The following is a 19,945-nucleotide window of genomic DNA, read 5'->3' as shown; positions in this document are numbered from 1 at the left end:
AAAATTGTTGCAAACCAACTTTTATATCAGCTGTACAAAAATATAATATATGTTACACACTATTGTACAGAGATTTCCTGAATATTTAACACATCGGAGTAAACCAGTTTGGGACAATCAAAGGTCACTCAATCACTCACTCAGTTGGAATTATATTTAAAAAAATTCTACGCTACCCGTTTCTTTTTAACACAGCCGATCATTTTCCTACCATAATAAATATAATATTATTATACTTGGCTGCGTTCGTTATATAACCGTTCGGTCGGTGCGGGACAAAAGTGTACATAAAATAATGAAAGGACGACTTCAAGAGGGAAAACGTAGAAACCTAGTTACGGAGTAACTGTGAAGAAACAACTAGGAAAAGTAGCACATGATTATAGTAATCTGTAGAATAATATAAGCTGTGTAATAGGACTTAAATTTTACAGCCTAAAAATTTATCAACAGCGATCCGTGTGTGGATATAATACGTTTGTTACGTTATTATATAATTCCTATGTTTTATTGTATCAACAAAAAACTCACACGAACAATTGCGTTTGAGGTTTTTTTAACTGTTTAAGTTTTTTTCTATAGCTTATACCGCCTGAGTGCGCAATTACAGCACAAATATTATGCGCTGTCGCATGTTAAACAATTATTAGGTATACCGGGTTAGGCATAATTATTTATTTGGCAAAGTAAAAATAAAATTGTCTAATAAAAAATAAATTACCAGTTTAATTTCTTATAATAGGGTTCAAGTTTTTATTTTTAATGTAAACACTATTAACAATCCAATTAATTTTAACGACCCTTTTTGATCGTGTTCGAATTTATATAAATTTTATGCGTTGTATGCGATTTCACGAAAATTATACAGGCCGGTAAATAGGTCCGAGATTGTTAGTATTACAGGGTCACCCGGTTGTCCAAAAAGTATACAATAATTACACCGTTATATTATAGTGGTATATTATAAATATATAGATAATATTTGTCTGTTAATAAATGACCCATTTTAGTGTCTATTAAAGTGTACCATCAAAACTAGTGTAATACTGGAGGAGAGGAGAGGAAAAAGTGGGCTACGACTGGGGAGGAGAGAGGGACAGTTGAAAAGAATATGTGAAACATCACAATAATTCATCTCCGTCCGGTGCAAAGGACAAAGAGGTGAAGAATTGAGTCAGAGACCAGAACAATGGGCGAGTTGCAATGTTGAAGGTGATATATTTCTATGTCAGGAAGCGCAACTGGATGGGAAGGAGGACCATTTGGTGGTTTGCCATGCGTGATGTAAAAGTGAACGATGCTTAGAGAGAAGGTCGCGGGCATTGTACATCTTAAAATTTGAGAATTGCAAAGAAAATGTTGTAGCAAAAGCAAGACGATCGGCAATTTCGCGTTTACCTTCAATTCCAACGCGACTTGGAACCCAGAGGAACTTCACAACTTTTACTATTTAGAGTCTAAACAGATCAACTGTAGATTTCAGTTGCAAATAACCCTCCAAACACGTGTTACTTTTGTGCCTGACGATTAATTAACATATTATTTACACTTTACTGTCAACAACAAACGCTCACGTTATTTTTTTTATTTAAAAATCAACGACTTACCAAAGTGATCCATAATCGTGCGATTAATCATGTTATTTCACGTTGGTGTAATAAACAATGTTATATTTAAATAGCTGTCGGCTTTCTGAGGGTCAGTCGGATCGATCATTCATTGATCAATCGATAACGATGATTTCAGCAATCATTTGTGAATTCCTTTAAAATGTTTAACATAAATAAATTAAACCGAGAACCTAACCTAACCGAGAAAAAATTATCATATCTGCAGGTACAATAATTTTCCAATGCGTTGACAATGTTACTTTCAGACAATTAAAAACAAAATGTATACATTTTATAGGTTTCTTTTGTCTAATCTAATCTGACTTCAGTTTTTTTTCTAGCGCGTCGATTTTCTTATTAAAATGTCGAAAAACTTACAAAACAAAAATCAAAACTTTCTCATTTATTTTTTGTGTGTTAAAACATTTAAAAAATTCGACATATTTCGTGAGAGAAGTTTAGAAATAAACATTTAACCGTAAACTTGACTTCCTTTGGAAAAACACTTTTTAGGGTTCGGGTTTTCTGAATTCAGATTTACAAAGAAACCATTTTTACTATTTATAAGTCTTGAAAAATTAAATATTACCTATAACATGTCCAAGTAGAAAAGTAGTACAGTGTGTAATGTTGTTTTCCGTCAATACTGAACGAGAAAATTGATTAAATTGGAAAAATTCAAAATAACTTTTATTCAAAGTTTTTCAATTTTAGGTTTTCAAACAATTTTTGCAACAATTATTATACATATTTATATTTTATAAAAAAAAATTCTTCTTGGCAGAGCCAAATGTGTAACAATTCATTTTTAGCGGAATAAACAAAGCGAAAAAAATATGTACATAGTACAACATTACTATTTTTTTTTTTTTAATTATAATTATTGTTTGTTTTTTATTCCAGAAAAGAAAGATGTACTCAGAGGGATTTCCGGTCGATTCAACTGTGGCGAACTCACAGCCATCATGGGACCTTCGGGTGCTGGAAAATCAACACTGCTCAATATCCTCACTGGCTTCCAGTGAGTATTAGTGTTTTTCATTTTTTTTCACCAAATATTTATAATTAAGAAAACATACTTTCATAGTAATATCGTAACAAAATCGAAAGCTACAAAAAAAAAACACAAAATGAACGCCTACTTACAGTGTGTTTGAGAATTTTTGATTTTTCTAGTGTTTTACAATAACATATATAATATGTAAACACGTTTTTTTTTTTTTGGAAAGGTCAGGCCCGCTCAATCGTAACGTAATTATAGATAACCTTGATTTTAACATGGAAAATTATCTCTCCGTTATTGACCTAAAACAATATTACCACAAATTAATTATAACTACGTTTGCCTGAAAAGTGCATATTTTTGTGTATATTTAACAATATCATATTTCGTATGAATTAAAAATAGCTATTCAAAGTGGTACGAGTTATTTGTCCATTTTCATAAAAATAAAAGGCCAACGACAATTTAAATATGAAGAAATTGTTTTTTTTTCCAAATGTTCTGGGTGAATTCTGTTTTATTTGACTTTGTAAGTTTTGGTTAATTTATTGGATTTTTCAACTATTTTAACCTCTGTTGGTATTTGTTTGGTGCGTTTCTTTTGCTATTTGTTTTCATCAAACTAATTGACGGTTACTCCAAAGTCTGCTCGGGTTTTGAAAAATGATTTTGAAGTCACGTTGTACATTTTATCAGCGGGTGTTTCCGTTGTAGACCTCATCGCGTCTACGGTAAATACAATACATAATAATATTAGAATAATAATAATGATTGGTAAAAAATCCCGAGTCATGTCAATTATGCGGTGTGTCCACATTGTGAAAACGCATTAAAAAAATTATATTATGTCATCTGAATATATACAGCAGACTTGTTATTGATTAGTCGGAAGGAAAAAAACAACTTGTTATGTTACACAACTTGAAGTTCACTAAACATTTATAAATAAATATTTATGTGTACAGACTATGTTAATTATAAACAATAGATCTAATGGCTTTTTTTATTATTATTTTCGTTCAATACCTATTAACATTGACCTATATAATAATGTATTGGTCTTATCTACCGAAAAACATGCACTCGAATAAAAACAAAACAAAAGTCGTCCTAGATGTGTGTGTGTGTGTGTAAATTGAATAGAGTTGTAATAAAGGCTGTGTTATTATATTATAATATGTAGGTGGGATAAGTATAGTAGTAGCCCTATTCGACGGTACACGAACTAAATTTGTATATTATAACAAAAGCCCTTGACATATTAATGTAATAATATACCTATGATTATAGTTTTTATTAGTGCATGCGGTCCATCTTCAAATAATGCGCGTTCGATAATTGTTTTTAAAACTTTGATCTCTCCACGAGCGCAACCGCGTTTCAGGGTCTTTTTGAAAATAAACAAAGTACAATAACTCCAATACATTGTCAACGGTTGTTGCAATGAACATAATGTGGCACATTGAAATAATGCAATATTTTGTAATATGCATTAGGCATTTTTTGTTTTGTTTTGTCAAACCCAGACATATCCCCCTGCTAAACAATATTGTCTATCACACGGGTTATTTTCAAAGACTTGACCGTTTTACCAAATAAAACCAAGAGAACCCGAGAGTTGTAGGTAAGGAAGTACTTAAAACCAAAAATGAAACAAGTTACAAAGTTTTTAAAACCCCAGTTTTTGATGAAAAAACAATTGTTGTCAGTAAACACCTTTTTTGCTTGTTTTAAGGAAGTTTTCCACTCATTCTGCTCTCTTTTTTAATCACTAGACCGGTTTAACTTATTTTCAGTAATTTTTCTAAACATCGCTTTTAAAGGTGCAAACCCTCCCCCCCCCCAAAAAAAAAAGAAAACATTAGCTTTTCTCCTAAAAGGGGTAAACATTTGTTTGCGCCTTATCATTATGTAAGTCATCATATTTGTTTAACTTTACTGATTTTTTTTTTACTTATCAAGTAAAACTACCAATGGCTGAAGTACAACTGGATACAGGTTTTTTTTGTAAATATAATTTTATTTTAAAAATAAATTATCACATCCATAACTCACAAGTATACAACATGGACTAGTATTTCCGCATTAAACATTCGCTAAGCTGTTTACAATAATAATATAAAATTGATTGTTTAAACCCTTATTTTTATGGTATCTACTCGGTAATAATTCAAACGCATTACGTTGCTGACGTAGGTATTTTAACAATGCTGACTCATATTGCAGATTATTAAAAAAACTGGTTACAAACATCTGCAATCATCGGTCTGAAAAAAAAAATCCTAAAATAATTTACTCTTATTCAATATATACATTGTACGCGTTTTATTAAAAAAGAGTGGATGTTATTAATAATTAAATTCATAGAAAACACAAGTTAAAGTATCCATACTTCAATTTTTACTTTTATACAATAAATCATAAAATGTTCAGAACTTTTATCTTTTAACGGCCTTCTATTTTTTTTTTATACATTTAAGATTCTCCGACCTTTTAACTCGTGTAACGAAACTTAAGAACCTTGAGTCGATTATCTAATGGTGTGCATATTACCTAACAACGAGCATGTGTTTATTAAGAACAATGCATAATAATAATTATTACTGCTGTTTGCAATTCGTCCCAATTAGACAATTCTAGAATTTCGACTTTGCACCCGAGACGTACTTGGGTTACTTTGAAACACATTAATGCACAAGTGTTAGCGCATCGTTTTATTATTAGAGTTGTAGATATAAGTAATGAATAGATCTCTTTTTTTTTTTGGTAAATGATTCATTTATACAAATCGAATTTAACCCTTTGCGCTGTTGTTTAATGGTGTGTGTGTGTGTTTTTTATTTATGTAAAAATTGGAGTTGTTTGAATACATAATAATTTATATCTATACTCTTTGCTGATTGAAATTGCAACTAAATTACATAGTATTTTTTTTTATCACAGCTGTCTGTTGAAAAAAAAAATTAACTTCTCCCAAAGTATCCTCGACGACATTATCCTATATTATACATACGTAAGATACAAGGAAAACACCAGAGCCACTTTTTTTTTTAATTTAAGAAAAAAAATTGTTTAAAAACATGTAGGTATTAACGTCAAATCATATTTTATGACACCGAATGGCCATTTTGGCAAAGTTCCTACCGGGTTTGTTTTCCTGGTTTTTTAATCCTATTTTTTAACTATAGATTAAGTTTTCACAACAACATGATCTAAAGATTAGTGTGGAGTCCTATACTACAGGCTATAAATTGTAATATTAAAAATACCATTTAAAGGACATTGTTGTCGCTACAATCGATATTACTATTCGCTTTGAATGGTTTATCTCTATCAGTTATCAGTTGTAATACTTTCTGTGGACTTTTCACATTGAGGCATTTAAAAAAAATGTTTCCCCTTAACCCCTTTATAAGTTTTGACCAGAAAAAAAAGGCGCACCGACCATGTTTTTTACTGACAAAATAATTTTTCAAAAATTGCTTTTTATCAAAACATGTTTTTTTTTTAAATTATAGATCGCCTTACATTTATTTGTTATAATACAAATGGTAATAAATATTTTTTTTATTAAGTACATTTTTATGGATGGGTGTGGTTTATCACCTCCCAAGAACATGCCACCGGTTCTCGCTATGACCCTACCCCACTGTACTGGTTTTTATTATTTTTTTTTCAAAGAATATGTTATTTATTACAAGTGTTTTTTATCCTCCTATAGGAGTAAAGGAGTGAACGGGTCCGTGAGGACTTGCCGGATAGACGAGGATGTCGTGTCCAACAGCAGTTCCGGCAACAAAGACAACGAAGGCGCCATGTGCAGAAAAGAATCTTGTTACATCATGCAAGACGACCAACTGTGTCCGCTGTTCACCGTGTTGGAAATCATGATGATGGCCGCTGACCTCAAACTCGGTTACACTCTTTCCTACAAATCCAAACAACTGGTGGTGAGTAAATGTCAAGTATAATACAGGGTGTCCCAAAAAGAATGCTGGGGTTTCTAACGGTATTGGACCTACAGCGCTCTGGTAGGGCTTAAATGAAAGAGGAAGTTGTCAAGCTTCGAATGATTGCCACTAGATGTCTCTCCCGTTTGTGTCGCCAGCCTTCATTGTAATTCAGTAACGACTCTGCAACATCTAGTGTCAGAGACATCTAGTGGCAGTCATTCAAAACTTTACAACTCCATCTTTCACTTAAGCCCTAACAGAAGGCTGTAGGTCCAATACTTCACAAACTACAGCCTGTATAGTATAATAGGTATGTAAAAACAACTACTACGGTAGTAGTGGCAAATTTCCCATCGTTAAGTTATAACTAACGAACGGCAATTTAAGCAAGTTCCAATATATTTTTTTATCGTCACTAATTATAATATATATTCCACGGTAATTAGTGTTGTTTATGTCTTATCCATCGGCAAGGTTAGTCTTCTAATACATGCCTGATTGATTTGATCGAACAAGAACTTTGAGACCTGCGATTTCTTGACCTATTTTTACACACAGATTAATATTATTTAATAACAGTACACTACTGAAATATATATTTCAATGATAACCTCTCTAGGCATTTTACATTATACGTGTTGCAATACCGCTATTAATTCAAACGAACAAAATACAAATAAATATAGGAAAGTGGGTTTTTTTTTTAAATTTACATTACAAAGAGCTAATAATTGATAACAATCGAACAGCGCTAGTACAAAGTTTACCAATTACTTTAACTTAATAGGTACATCAAACAGCTAACCTGACCTATAACGAATCTTATTTATATTGTGGCCAAATGCTAATTACAATTACAATTAAAAATAATTGTTGAACAAATATTTTTGTCAAAATCTTTGGGCTTTTTTTACCATTTAACGAGTATTTTTTGATATTTATAAATGTGTATTTTTTTTTTTTTTTTACATAAATACATGCTTTGCAACAGCTATTAAAACAACAATGATATTATTAAATCTCTTAATCAAGAAAGGGGCTAAGTCACCATTTTTTTACTAAAATGTCGTTGTGGGAACAGTAAATAATGCCAAAGCAAAAAGAAAGAGTTTAACGTTTGCGTTTCTCAGTTATTTGTGATTCGTAAGATGTTGGATAATTTCTTAATGACTAAGATGAAAAACAGGAAATATCGTCGCTAGTGTTTTTTTTTCTGCTAGTCTAAAAAAAGATTTAATACGTTTGTATTTTTTTGACGACGACGGTGTTTTGATAAATTATTTTAATAACGAATAATTTAAAAAAATATATTTACATACCTACTTGTATTCATACTTGCGTTCCAAGTAAACATACCGTTTAACAAAGATGATAAGTTCATCTGGGCGTTTCATTAGAATAATTATCTTAGCATATTAATGCGAAATAAATCGGTTTGACGGGCAATTTAAAAACCTCTGAAAAACATCTGAAATATTTTCAAAACGTTGTTGTTATTGATCGTCTAAAATGCGGTCGATAAAAATATAATAATAATTGTAAATGTTTATATATTTTACCGTGTTGACCACTAAAGTGACACATGAACATTATAATAATAATTATGTTATAATTTATTCAATCGTATACAGGGTGTGATTCATCAAGACGCTCATTTCCTGTTAAAATAATTGTAATTTTGTAGTTTTTCTTTTTTGGAACACTTTTGCCCATGTCGTTTTACAACATTGGAATTTTTTCTTTGTTTATCTTTTCTACTAGAGCTACTGGAGCAACTTTTAACAATTAAATCAGTTAAAACTTTTTGATGTATAGAAAAAATATTTTCAAAAAAGAAAGTTGCAATTGTTCTAAGGCTTTGAGTGTGTTGCCCTAAACGAATCACCATGTACATGTTATTATTATTATTTACTATAACTTAACCTGACCTCGAGTTAATTTTTCAATCCAAAACGAATGTGTACGGTTTATTTATGTTTTTTAATCATTATTATCTCTTTGTTCTATCTAAATATATATTTCAATCCGTGACGACTCGAATGATTGTTAAAAAAAATAAATCACCGTCGTCCATGATCGATGGTCGTCGCTTTGACGTCACGTTTATCCAATATTACCACTGTGGTGATTATAATAATATTTTTTTAATATTTACGCACTTCGACGACTTTAATGGTCAATTCGTATATATACATATATGTACATATTTCGTTAATAAACAACGGAAAATCATCACATTTTTTTTTCGTTCGACAACAACATCGACAAAATGGCGGCGGCGAGAACATAATAATAATAATAATATACAATTTTGTAATCACGTTTTTTAACAACTCACATTGTGCGTTTTTTATTAGATCGAGGACATACTAGACAGCATCGGGCTATCGGGCAGCCTTCACACCAGGTGCGGTAGACTGTCCGGCGGACAGAAGAAACGCTTGTCCATCGCCCTTGAACTTATCGACAATCCGCCCATCATGTTTCTCGACGAACCCACCACGTGAGTACTTGCACAATGCCTAACCGACAATATTTTTAAAAAATAATAAAAAAAACCTGCCAAATTTTCCCCACGACAAACCAAAATTTAACCGAGTCTGCAGCCACGAAAGAACATTGTCACGTCTCGTTGAAGTACCGAATAAATTGTTTAAACAATTTAACATCCCCGTCACCACCCCCATTCCCATCCTTTATCTCTTACACTTTTATCAGACAACAGCGTGACAGCTCTTTTGTAACATTTTTATCAGCTGTTTTCGGTTATGTGCCAGAGCAAATACATGAAAATGTCAAAAAAGAAGAAACTGTTTAACACATTTGGTTACTTAGTAAACTCAGTTAAGAGTATCCACACTTCACACATCAATACATGGATATATCCTGATATCTGCATGAAGAATCATATCAAATTCATTTGACCTCCTTATATATATCGTTATATATCATTATGTCCCCTTATATATCTTAATATATCCTAATATATCCTTGTATATCCTGCAACTTGATGTATTTGCATGTAGTGTGGATACTTATAACTTTATTCTCAGAATGACTCTTCATACTCCTCCATAATCCATATCTATTATCTCTAATCTTATACATACAAGGTGATCAATTTATCGTGATCCACTCAATATCTCACTGGGTTTAATAAGAAATTACATTTTTTCTTTACATAGTGTTTTTATGCAATGGGATCTTAATTTTTCAAAAAAAAATTTTGTTTTACCCCTCTTAACTTAGTTTTTTTTTAAAGCAATTTTCGAAACTTAAATGGTAACGCATGTATTGCCTTACCTTTTCAAATTGGGAATAATGAGCTAAATAATTTGACTGGTCGATAACCAGTTTTGGATTACTATTTTTGAAGTTATTGAAGTATCAAGTTGGTGGAGTGTAGTATTATTTTTATCTGCGCGCACTTTCCACCCGCACTTCCTAAATTTTAAACTCTTATAACTTTAAAAATGGTTATCCAAAACTGGTTGTGGACTAGTAAACATTTTTAGTAGTGTTTGTGGAAAATTAAGATTACATTATATAAAATCACTATGAAGGAAAACAATTTAATTATTAATTGAACCCAATGAGTTTTTGAATGGTCCATGATAAAAGAATCACCATGTATATATCTTGCAACTTGATGTATCTGCATGAAGTGTGGATACTATTAACTTTATTTTTAGAATGATCCTCCATAATCCTTATCTGTTATTTCTCATCTTATATAGATTATATCCTTAAAATCCTTATATATCCTACAACTTGAAGTATCTGCATGAAGTGTGGATACTCTTAATTTTGTTTTCAGAATGACCCTCAGCCATAAGACATATTCATGTCAAAAAATGACCAATTTGTAAGATCTTTTTGGTTTTTTAATCAATTAAATTATTTTTTTCCGGTCACATTTTTAGAGGGGGTAACTGTTAAAACACAAACTGTCTTATATTTATTAGTATTTTAAAATTGAGAATAATTTGCTGAAAATTTCGATAACCGGTTTTGAGTTATTACAGTTAGGACGAGAGAGAAAATAAAATTGCACTCCACTCTTCCTCTCGTTCGAAATTTTAATCAGAAAAAATGTTGAAAGTAATTATTCCAAACTGGTTTACGACCTGTCAATGTGGTCAGCGAAATTAATCTAAAATTTTTAAACATATACATTAGTATATTACCACAAGAAAGAAGGATCTATTTTGATATTTAATAATTGTTTTTTTCAACTTGGATAACGCATATAGTATCTATTTTTGTACAAAAACATATGTTTCTACTTCGAACCGAATTTACCTAAAAAATATTCTGATTTAAATTTTGAAAAAACATTTAAATTCTTCATACTGTTTTCAAGTTATCTATGGTGGCGCAATTTTAAAATTATTATTAGTTAATTTATTATTTCAATGTAAAAGAAACGACAGTTTTTAACCTTTTTAAACTGAAATATTTTTAACAAAAATAATTTTTTTTTAATTATGCCACGATCTATGCCTTGATTAATTTATGAAGAATTCAAATATTTTTTCAAAACTTAAATCAGAGTATTCATAGAAACGGTATAATGTTTTGGGTTTTTTACAATTCTGCTGGATTCCCGAAGGTTAAACCAAACCGGATTTCATGCTAATATACAAAGGATATTATGCATTATCCAAATATAATGTACATATAATTACATGTTAAAATATGATCTTTTTAACCAACACGTGTGTACCGATACAACGTAAAGACACCAAATACATAATTATTTCCACGAAAATTGAATCAATAAACCTGCCACGTTTTACTAATTATATTTAAAAATAAATAAATTATCTCAAAACTACGTTGCCGACAATTAAAATGGCAAATCATTGTCTAAAATTTTTAATTGGCGTTAATTAAAACTAATTATTAATTTTATTATTATTTTAAAACACAACTAATTAAAAATATCTCATATAAAACATAGTGATAAGAATGATGATTGAAATGGGCTCGTTAATAAGAGATATGATAAAGATAAGAACGATGTTGTAACTTCATAGAGGCGAAATATACTTTATTTGTTCTTTAATTTTAAAGTTGGTGTTTTTTAAAATACAAAGTATACACTTTTTGTGAATCGGATTATTACTATAACGGGGTGCCGCTATCCACCTTTTATGTCACGACCGGTGATGTCAGCTGATGAGGGATTATAGTGATAAGCACAGATTTACATTTATATATGTATATATAACTAGATTGCTGAGTGTACATGCTACCCACAGATATATATATATATATATAATAAACAAGATTGCTTACATTATTTTAGACACACATAAATCCCACAAAATGGCTGACGTCGACTTCAACTGTTATCACTAGTTCGCAATCTATTTTATTATATATGTGTATATCTGTGGTCACGACCGATGACGTCAGCTGATAAGAGATTATAGTGATAACTGATAAGAGATTAGTAGTGGAGGAGGGCACAGAATATTGATGATCCAAAATGTCTTTCGGAAAGATTGATATGACTTTTGTGTTAAATTTAGTTGGTTTTTTTTTGTTTTTCCAGAGGATTGGACAGCACGAGTTCGCACCAATGTGTGTCGATACTTAAGGGATTGGCCAGAGGCGGCAGGACCGTGGTGTGCACGATACATCAGCCCAGCGCCAGCACATTCGAAATGTTCGACCACGTGTACATCATGGCCGAAGGGTACTGCGTCTACCAAGGTTCTAGTCTGAACACCGTACCTTACTTGCAAACGATAGGCCTGAATTGCCCGCAATACCACAACCCGGCCGATTTCAGTAAGTACACTAGAATTTGATTTTAACCGCGTGCATCCCAAATGCAAAACGCCAAAAAAAGAGCCACGGCTGCGTTGTTCTCTCTCATCTCATCACAACACAGTACACTTTTACTCCTCCTAAACCCCAATGACTGCGCAATATACCACTTGAGCTGTGCCGCAGATTGAAAAAAAAAAAAAAAACAATGTTCTCAATCAACCGTAAGTTATACACACATATATGCATGCAGTGAAACTTCATAACAAGCGACCGAGGCGAATTTGTTGTTTTTTTTTTTTTGGAATTGTACACGGTAGCTTAAGTGGTCGTCATATATTTTTTTGAAATATATGACTTATGGCAATATTCTTGGATTTATTTTTTGATCGTCACGATTTCTTCACCATCGATGATAAGAGTTGATGATAAGCTGATAAGAGATTAGTGATAAGAGATAACACGTGGACAACATAAATAGACAATATGTCATTCATTTATATCATTCATGATCTAATGATTTCGGAAAATTTTTATCATATAATCACAGACTATATTAAATCAGTGAGGGCACTTTATGATGTAAATAATGATTTTCTGATGGAGACCGCCATCTTCTCGTTTTTTCTAAAATTAAATCTATACACAATTAATGTATAGCAATAACGGCTGATTGATAATAAATGAAAAAATGGCCGCCACGTTTTTTTTTAGTGATAAGTACATTCACGGTGTTAAATTTTGAGAGTGCCCACCACCTGGATATAATATTGTTGATTTTTTTTCCCGCTAAAAATCAAATAATATTTTCATAGATATTTTTTTTTATCCGTTTTAGAAAATATAATAAAAAGTTCTCACTTGTATGATAATTTTTTTTTTTTATAACTATATAATATCACATTGTATCAAATTTACAATACGGTAATTGTATATATATATATATATATATATATATAAAGGTAATTTTACTATCTTTTTTATGTTGGGAATAAAAGAACTTGCCTGTACTTTTAGATTTCCTGGTGGCCTTACTGCATGGCCTCTTATTGTATGCCGTCTTGTTTGTACGTCTCGCTCTTATGTTAACACACACCTACCCTTGTAAATACCTGTAATTTACATCGTCACTGTATAATATTATTTCAATATTTGTTTATACCGCACAAGTACCAGTCACTTGAAATAACCACACGGCCATTGCAATGACTACACGGTGCTTTGTGTGGAATAATAGTTATTTGTATTGAATTCGCCAATAGTGATTGTATAATATAGTTTATTGAACTTGACAATTATTAATTTAAATATTTACAATAACTAGCATGTATTATTTTAAATCTTTGTCCAACTTTCTGCGTCCTCGTTTGTAGTAAAAATTGTATGTTTCGAGTTGTTGTAAAACACACTTGCAGTCACCGCAGTAATCTTATTATACTCAGACTGTCTATAAATTAAAATCGTTACCTTCCAAGATCTAGTGCAATAACCCGACTCGCTAACCTTGGGGAAAATTGCAATTTTTTTTTTTTTGTTATAAACACTGTACATATTATGTATCTTCTACTAACCAAACACATAACACCACCCTGCACCAAGTTTATGTCGGTTACAGTTAAAAGTGTATGTATATATTTTTGTTTCTATTGTCATTGTCCGAGACTTGTGTTAAACTTTAATGAAGGTCATTCGTACCTAACGACTTGTATTTATCTATTATTATTTTTTTTTTTTTTTAAATATTAGTATTGGAAGTAGTAACCGGAGAATACGGACACTTCACGTCACAACTGAAAATCGCCTCTGCCGACAACTCTTGGCGAACTCCACGCCAAATAACTTGTTCGGGTAAGTATGTCGTTTGTGTACACACGGTTAGGTAAACCGCGAACACTTGTTGATCGAGCCATTTTTTTGCAGATATGGCTTTGGAAAGGAAATCCAAGACAAAGTTGACCACCACCTTGGTGCTGGTCAACCAACCGACGGAATTAAACAAACTGTTGGTGCTCATACACAGGTCGTTAATGCAAGTCTACCGAGATTGGGTTTGTAGTTGAAATTCCTTAAATATATTTTTCACCTTCGGGTCGCGACCCAACCTCTAACCTAATCCCACTATCTACTTTGGCCAGATAATATACCGTATCGCTGCTTTTTGCTGCCATTCTCGGTTGTATTAAAAAAAAAAAAAGGAAATTCCATACAGATAAGTTTTAAACCGAGGCGATCGACAGCGTCCAATTTCATCAAAAACAAAGCAATATAAAATTTCCTTGTCTCTGACACCACTTTAATGTCTTACACATACGAGTGGCTGTTATAATTATATAAAAATGGTCGTAGGCTCCAAGTGTAACCTGTTGAACTGCTTATATTATGTATATATTATACATTAAATTTGTCTTGATCGTTAATAACCATACAATAAATAAAAGATACATTTTTATTGACTACTTCATCTATATAGCTAGAATAATTTATTCGTATATTACCAATTTTTTTTATCTTAATCTTGTCTAAAATTTGTATTGACGTTCATATTTTATGTAAATTGCCTCATTTATTTTATAAAATACTCTTTTTTGTTTTGCCAGTTTTATTACGTCGCTGAAAAAAATATCTAAAAAATATAATATTTAAAAAATTAACAAAACTCGTTAAAATTTAATTACTTTAATTTGTTCATATCTATAGCGAATAGCACCATATTTTTCTTATGATTTATTTAAATTTCACATTTTCCTGCTTTTCAACAACTTAAATAAACACTTATTTAATTACAATTTTTTTTTTAACGACAATTACATAGTATTTAATATTAAGCGTCATTAAAATTAACCGGTAATAATGGAGAAATACACCTTGAAGAAAAGGGACGCTATGAACGTCGTTTAGCCTTATAAAGTACCTTTGGAGATATTGGTCGGTGTTTAAAAAGTCATCGTGGGTAATAGGAAAAGAACAGATATACTTGTGGAACTTAGATTTGGGTACTTTACACAGAGGGAAATTATATATATATACAATACAACTAGAGCTTTATATAATATTTCTATAAAATAAACGGTTCAGGTACATACAGTCCAATATGAGGTGTTCAGATGCTAAACCGAATAACTTCAAATTGCGAATAATAGCATGGTTGGATTAAAAAGGTGTATAATTTTCAGTGGCCAAGATAAATAACTCCATAGTTGATTTTTTCACCACTAGAGTGCGCTAAGAAAATTGGCAATTTACATACATTGTTTTGAAATAACTCGAGTACTATTTTTTTTTTCTGTATTTTTTTCTCAGACCGTTTCACACATAAAACTGTGTATGCATTTCCTGGTGGGCATACTGTTGGGATTACTGTTCGAAAATGCCGGCATCGACGGCGGCAAGACCATCAATAACGTTGGATTCTGTATCGTGTCGCTGGTCTACCTGAGTTACACTTCCATCATGCCGGCCATTTTAAAATGTAAGCGAAATTTTCGAATTTCCCTTGGACGAGAATTTGTAATAATATTATAATGTACCGTTTTTTGCACAGTCCCCGCAGAGCTTCACATACTCAAAAAAGAGCTGTTCAACAACTGGTACAGTCTACCCACTTATTTCATAGCGTTTCTCGTGACAAACATGCCCATACAGGTGAGTCCTATCATTGTTGAAACAGAACTTGAAAAGTTATTTAATCGTTATCAAAGCCAATTGACATTGACTTTAAATGTAGATTTTTATATAAACCATTTGTCTCATACATAAGATTAAATGTACATAGATAATGTTTACAAATAACCTTTATTTTTTTTTTTATTTTTAAACGTTATAAAAATTAGTTTTTTAATAAACATTTTATTTTACCTAAACGTCACATAAAACTCTGTAGCAGTGTTGGGCAAAATGTAATCTGATTAATGATTAATAACTGTAATCAGTAATCATAATGTAAGATTAATGTAATCATAATCAAAAAAGTAACCGTGATTACAGAACTCGTTCAACTGTAATCATTAAATTATTTATATTTTTTTAACCGCCTTAGGCTCAGTGGCTCAACTTGGGGGAGGGGCTGAGGAGCTTAGCCCCTTGACTAAAATTTAGCCCCCCCTCCAAAAAAATATCCCTTGTTGGGTTAAATATCAGTTCATTTTTTTTTTTGTCAATTTAAAATTAAAAAGTAATTACTAATGAACTCGACGTGTTTTTTCAAGTAACACTATTGATTATAAAATTTTAAAAATTATTAGCAATGATTTTCGGTTTTTTTGTATTTCAAAAAATAATATACTTGTTGGCTAAAGACAAATATTATAATAAAAATATATATGCCATTTTTATGTGTTTACTGCACTCTATCGATGAAATAGAGATGCATAAATGCAGGGAAGGGTTAATGATTACAGTTGTGAACATGACTACTGATCACTTTTACAAAAAGATTAATGATTAATGATAACAATTGTAATTATGACTACTGATTACTTTTACAAAATGATTAATGATTTGTAGAACATTGCTTTGTAGTAATTAACTATTAACTTATTACTTTAACTGTTAAATTTAAAATGTAAATATAATTTTTTTCACAGTACCTACATATAGGATGATTTAATTTTTGTATTAAGAGGACTTACTCGTTTATGACGAAAATTTACGTTTTGGCCATCTATTAGACCAAAAATGCTATAACTTGTAATATGCTTTGTGATATATCTAGATGGTGTTCTGCTTCATCTATACGTCGGTGTCTTACTATTTATCGGCACAGCTGATGACGTGGACTCGGTTTTTGATGTTCCTGTTCGTCTGCCAACTGATGACACTTATATCCGAAGGAATCGGTCTTATACTGGGTACCGCCATGAGTCCAGTGGTGAGTTTCAACCTCTTTAGTTTACTATTGAAAAGTATTTACATTTTTACTAAGCAACTTGTTTAGTATAGTCACTCTTAGTCATAATTCTTATCAACATTTTACCTGTTTTTTTGTCTTCAATAATAGATAAAACAAAAGACCATTTTTTTTTTTAAGGTATGGTATGTGTGGTAATCGTAGTATGTGTGTTATCAATTGTTACCCCATCTACCATGGTTACCACACCATAGATAGAACTCATACCACGTACCATTTCCATGGTTACCATACATTTCATTGATAACCCACATTACATGCTTCCCCTACATTCCTCGCATACCACGGTTACCACGCCATACCAAGGTTACTAAATATACCACGGCTACCATGAATTATAATTAACGAATAAATAAATAGTTTGTATTCGGTCGTTTATTTGTTAAAATACTTGAAATTATTAGAGCCAGCAACAATTTTATATAAACAATCGCTGTTAACACAAGTTAAACAAAGTCGGCAAGTATTAAACACGATTGTACACCACGCATATATTTTGCAGCTATAATTTTGTAATCGTTTTTTTTTAAATAAATATACCTGCCCAGAGTAGAAAAATTCGAAGTATAATTAATTAAATATCGTTGTGTTTATTTTACATAATATTTTATAGTAAATTCAACATTTTAATACTTATTACTTGAGCAAATCAAAAATATACATAGGGGTATAATTTGCGAGCACTTTGTTGCAATGGTATTAGAAGGGTGTTTTGGCCATGTTATCACCACCACGTGTTATCACGCCTGTTATCACCACCGCGTGTTATCATTACCGGTATTTCTTAACAGGCAGCTAGTAATATATAAAGCTACTAGATAATGTCGCTAATGTCGTTGCTCGGCTTTTCACAGAACGGAGTCTTCGTCGGATCCATCATCACTTGTCTGTGCATCCTGTTTGCCGGATTCCTGGTGCTGTTCAACCACATGCCGATAGTGCTGTACTACGTGTCGTACATCAGTTTCATGAGATACGCACTGGAAGGGCTGGTCGTGTCCATCTACGGATACGGTCGAGAGCCGTTGGCGTGCCTGGGCGACCAAGAGTACTGCCATTACCGGTTTCCGGAGACCACTTTCAAGGAAATAGGCATGTCCGACGGCAAATTCTGGTCGGACGTCTCGGCGTTGGCCGGCTATTTGATTGTGGTACTTATCATAAGCTACTTGACTCTAAGAAAGAGACTAAGAAGTTCTTAACACTCCACTGCTGTGACCTGTGATCGTTATCTTTACAATAATGTGCTTTTGTGTTTTGTGTTTTTTTTTTATCATTACATACAATATATATATATATATGTATAACTAATGTTATAAGTTAAACAATGACGTATATAAACAATTGGAATCGTATGTGTCTCTAGTACGATGGTAAATTTAAATCACATAGTCTGTGTGTACGATATTTTACCTTAACAATGCCAATTTAACTATAAAAAATACATATATGATATACGATTAATATATTATTGTAATATACACGGTTTTTTTTTTTTACTTAATTTTAATCAAATGTATTTCTTAGCAACGCGCTTACTTTATTATTATTGCCTAAAGATTTTTACGGAAACGTTATAAGTTCTCACTATTTATGTAGTATATAATATTATTTTATCATGTGTAAATGTACAGTATACAAAGCTAGTTTGTGAAACGTTACAGACCGACAAAGTTTTGTCCAGAACACATTATTTAAATGTAACTAATTTAATCTGTTAAAGTATTTGTATGACATTCATTTTTAATTACATATATTTATCGAATTTATGTAGTAAATATATTATTATTATTATTTGTATTGAAAAAGGATCGATATTTTCTGTTTTATCTAAGACTCGAGTACAAAAAAAAAAAAAAAGTTGTATACCTACTTATAAAACAATTTTTATTTTGTATAGTAGTTTCTTTGCCCTTTGTCGATTGAACATAATATTATTATAATTGATAGTATCGTCTCATACGACATAGTTGTAATTATTTTTACTTTGTCTTTATTTATTTTGATAAGTCGTGAATTAATTATACTGGAAGAATGTTAATAATAATACTTAATATTTATATACATTTTATTTGTTTTTTTTACTATGTATATACATATCAAATAAAAAATACCACACCAAAAGTCTTGTTAAAACCCTCAAAGAGATAAATACATATTTACCACAAGGGTACCAACGTTGCTTCGACGATTTCCCTCTTGTGCCTACAGGGTAGGAAACCTTACTTTCTGTATGTGTCTCGTTTGTTAAAATTTAATCGTTTCTAATATTACTGTAAATAAACAATTAGTTACTTTTACTTATAAACCTGTAATGGTAACTAACTTTATATTAGTATACGATTGAACCATAGAAAGTCTTGTCTTTCTTACTTCTAATAACACAGTAATTATTCTTATACATTTTATACTAAGACTACTTTAAATTGTCATATATATATACATAATGTATAAAAAACAAGATTTGTTTTGTACTTATATATTTATTTCTATTTTACAAAAAGTTGAATCAAATTAATTACTTTTTTTGGTTAAAATTTTAGAATACATAGATTATCAAAAAGACTTGCAAAAAGTAATATCCGAAGTCTTAGGTAAATATAATGATTTTTAAATACCCAAATTCAAAAATAATAATTATTCAAATGCCTAATAATTGGTCTGAATAAACTCGGTTTACTCAGATACTATAATT

The 19,945-nt window shown here is 31.1% G+C and overlaps 1 protein-coding gene across 1 annotated transcript in view; it reads left to right on the top strand.

Moving 5' to 3' along the window:
* Positions 1-19,058, top strand: part of LOC126842553 (ATP-binding cassette sub-family G member 1-like) — a 36,575-nt gene extending 17,517 nt beyond the window's left edge. Inside the window, exons 3-12 of the mRNA XM_050579568.1 lie at positions 2,514-2,631; positions 6,335-6,563; positions 8,924-9,069; positions 12,127-12,365; positions 14,091-14,192; positions 14,265-14,392; positions 15,645-15,813; positions 15,886-15,986; positions 17,056-17,211; positions 18,105-19,058. Coding sequence (XP_050435525.1) covers positions 2,514-2,631; positions 6,335-6,563; positions 8,924-9,069; positions 12,127-12,365; positions 14,091-14,192; positions 14,265-14,392; positions 15,645-15,813; positions 15,886-15,986; positions 17,056-17,211; positions 18,105-18,452 — 1,736 coding nt within the window. The 3' untranslated portion in view covers positions 18,453-19,058. The remainder of the gene's footprint in view (positions 1-2,513; positions 2,632-6,334; positions 6,564-8,923; positions 9,070-12,126; positions 12,366-14,090; positions 14,193-14,264; positions 14,393-15,644; positions 15,814-15,885; positions 15,987-17,055; positions 17,212-18,104) is intronic.
* The last annotated feature ends 887 nt before the right edge of the window (positions 19,059-19,945 follow it).

Source organism: Adelges cooleyi, unplaced genomic scaffold (assembly GCF_023614345.1).
Source record: "Adelges cooleyi isolate 19-005CV unplaced genomic scaffold, UGA_ACOO_1.1 ACOO_flye_CR_arks_rails_tigmint_CR_PRNA_55, whole genome shotgun sequence".
NCBI classification, from domain to species: Eukaryota; Metazoa; Arthropoda; class Insecta; order Hemiptera; family Adelgidae; genus Adelges; species Adelges cooleyi.
Note: the sequence above shows the minus strand (reverse complement) of the source record. Positions and strands in the feature narration are given on the sequence as shown.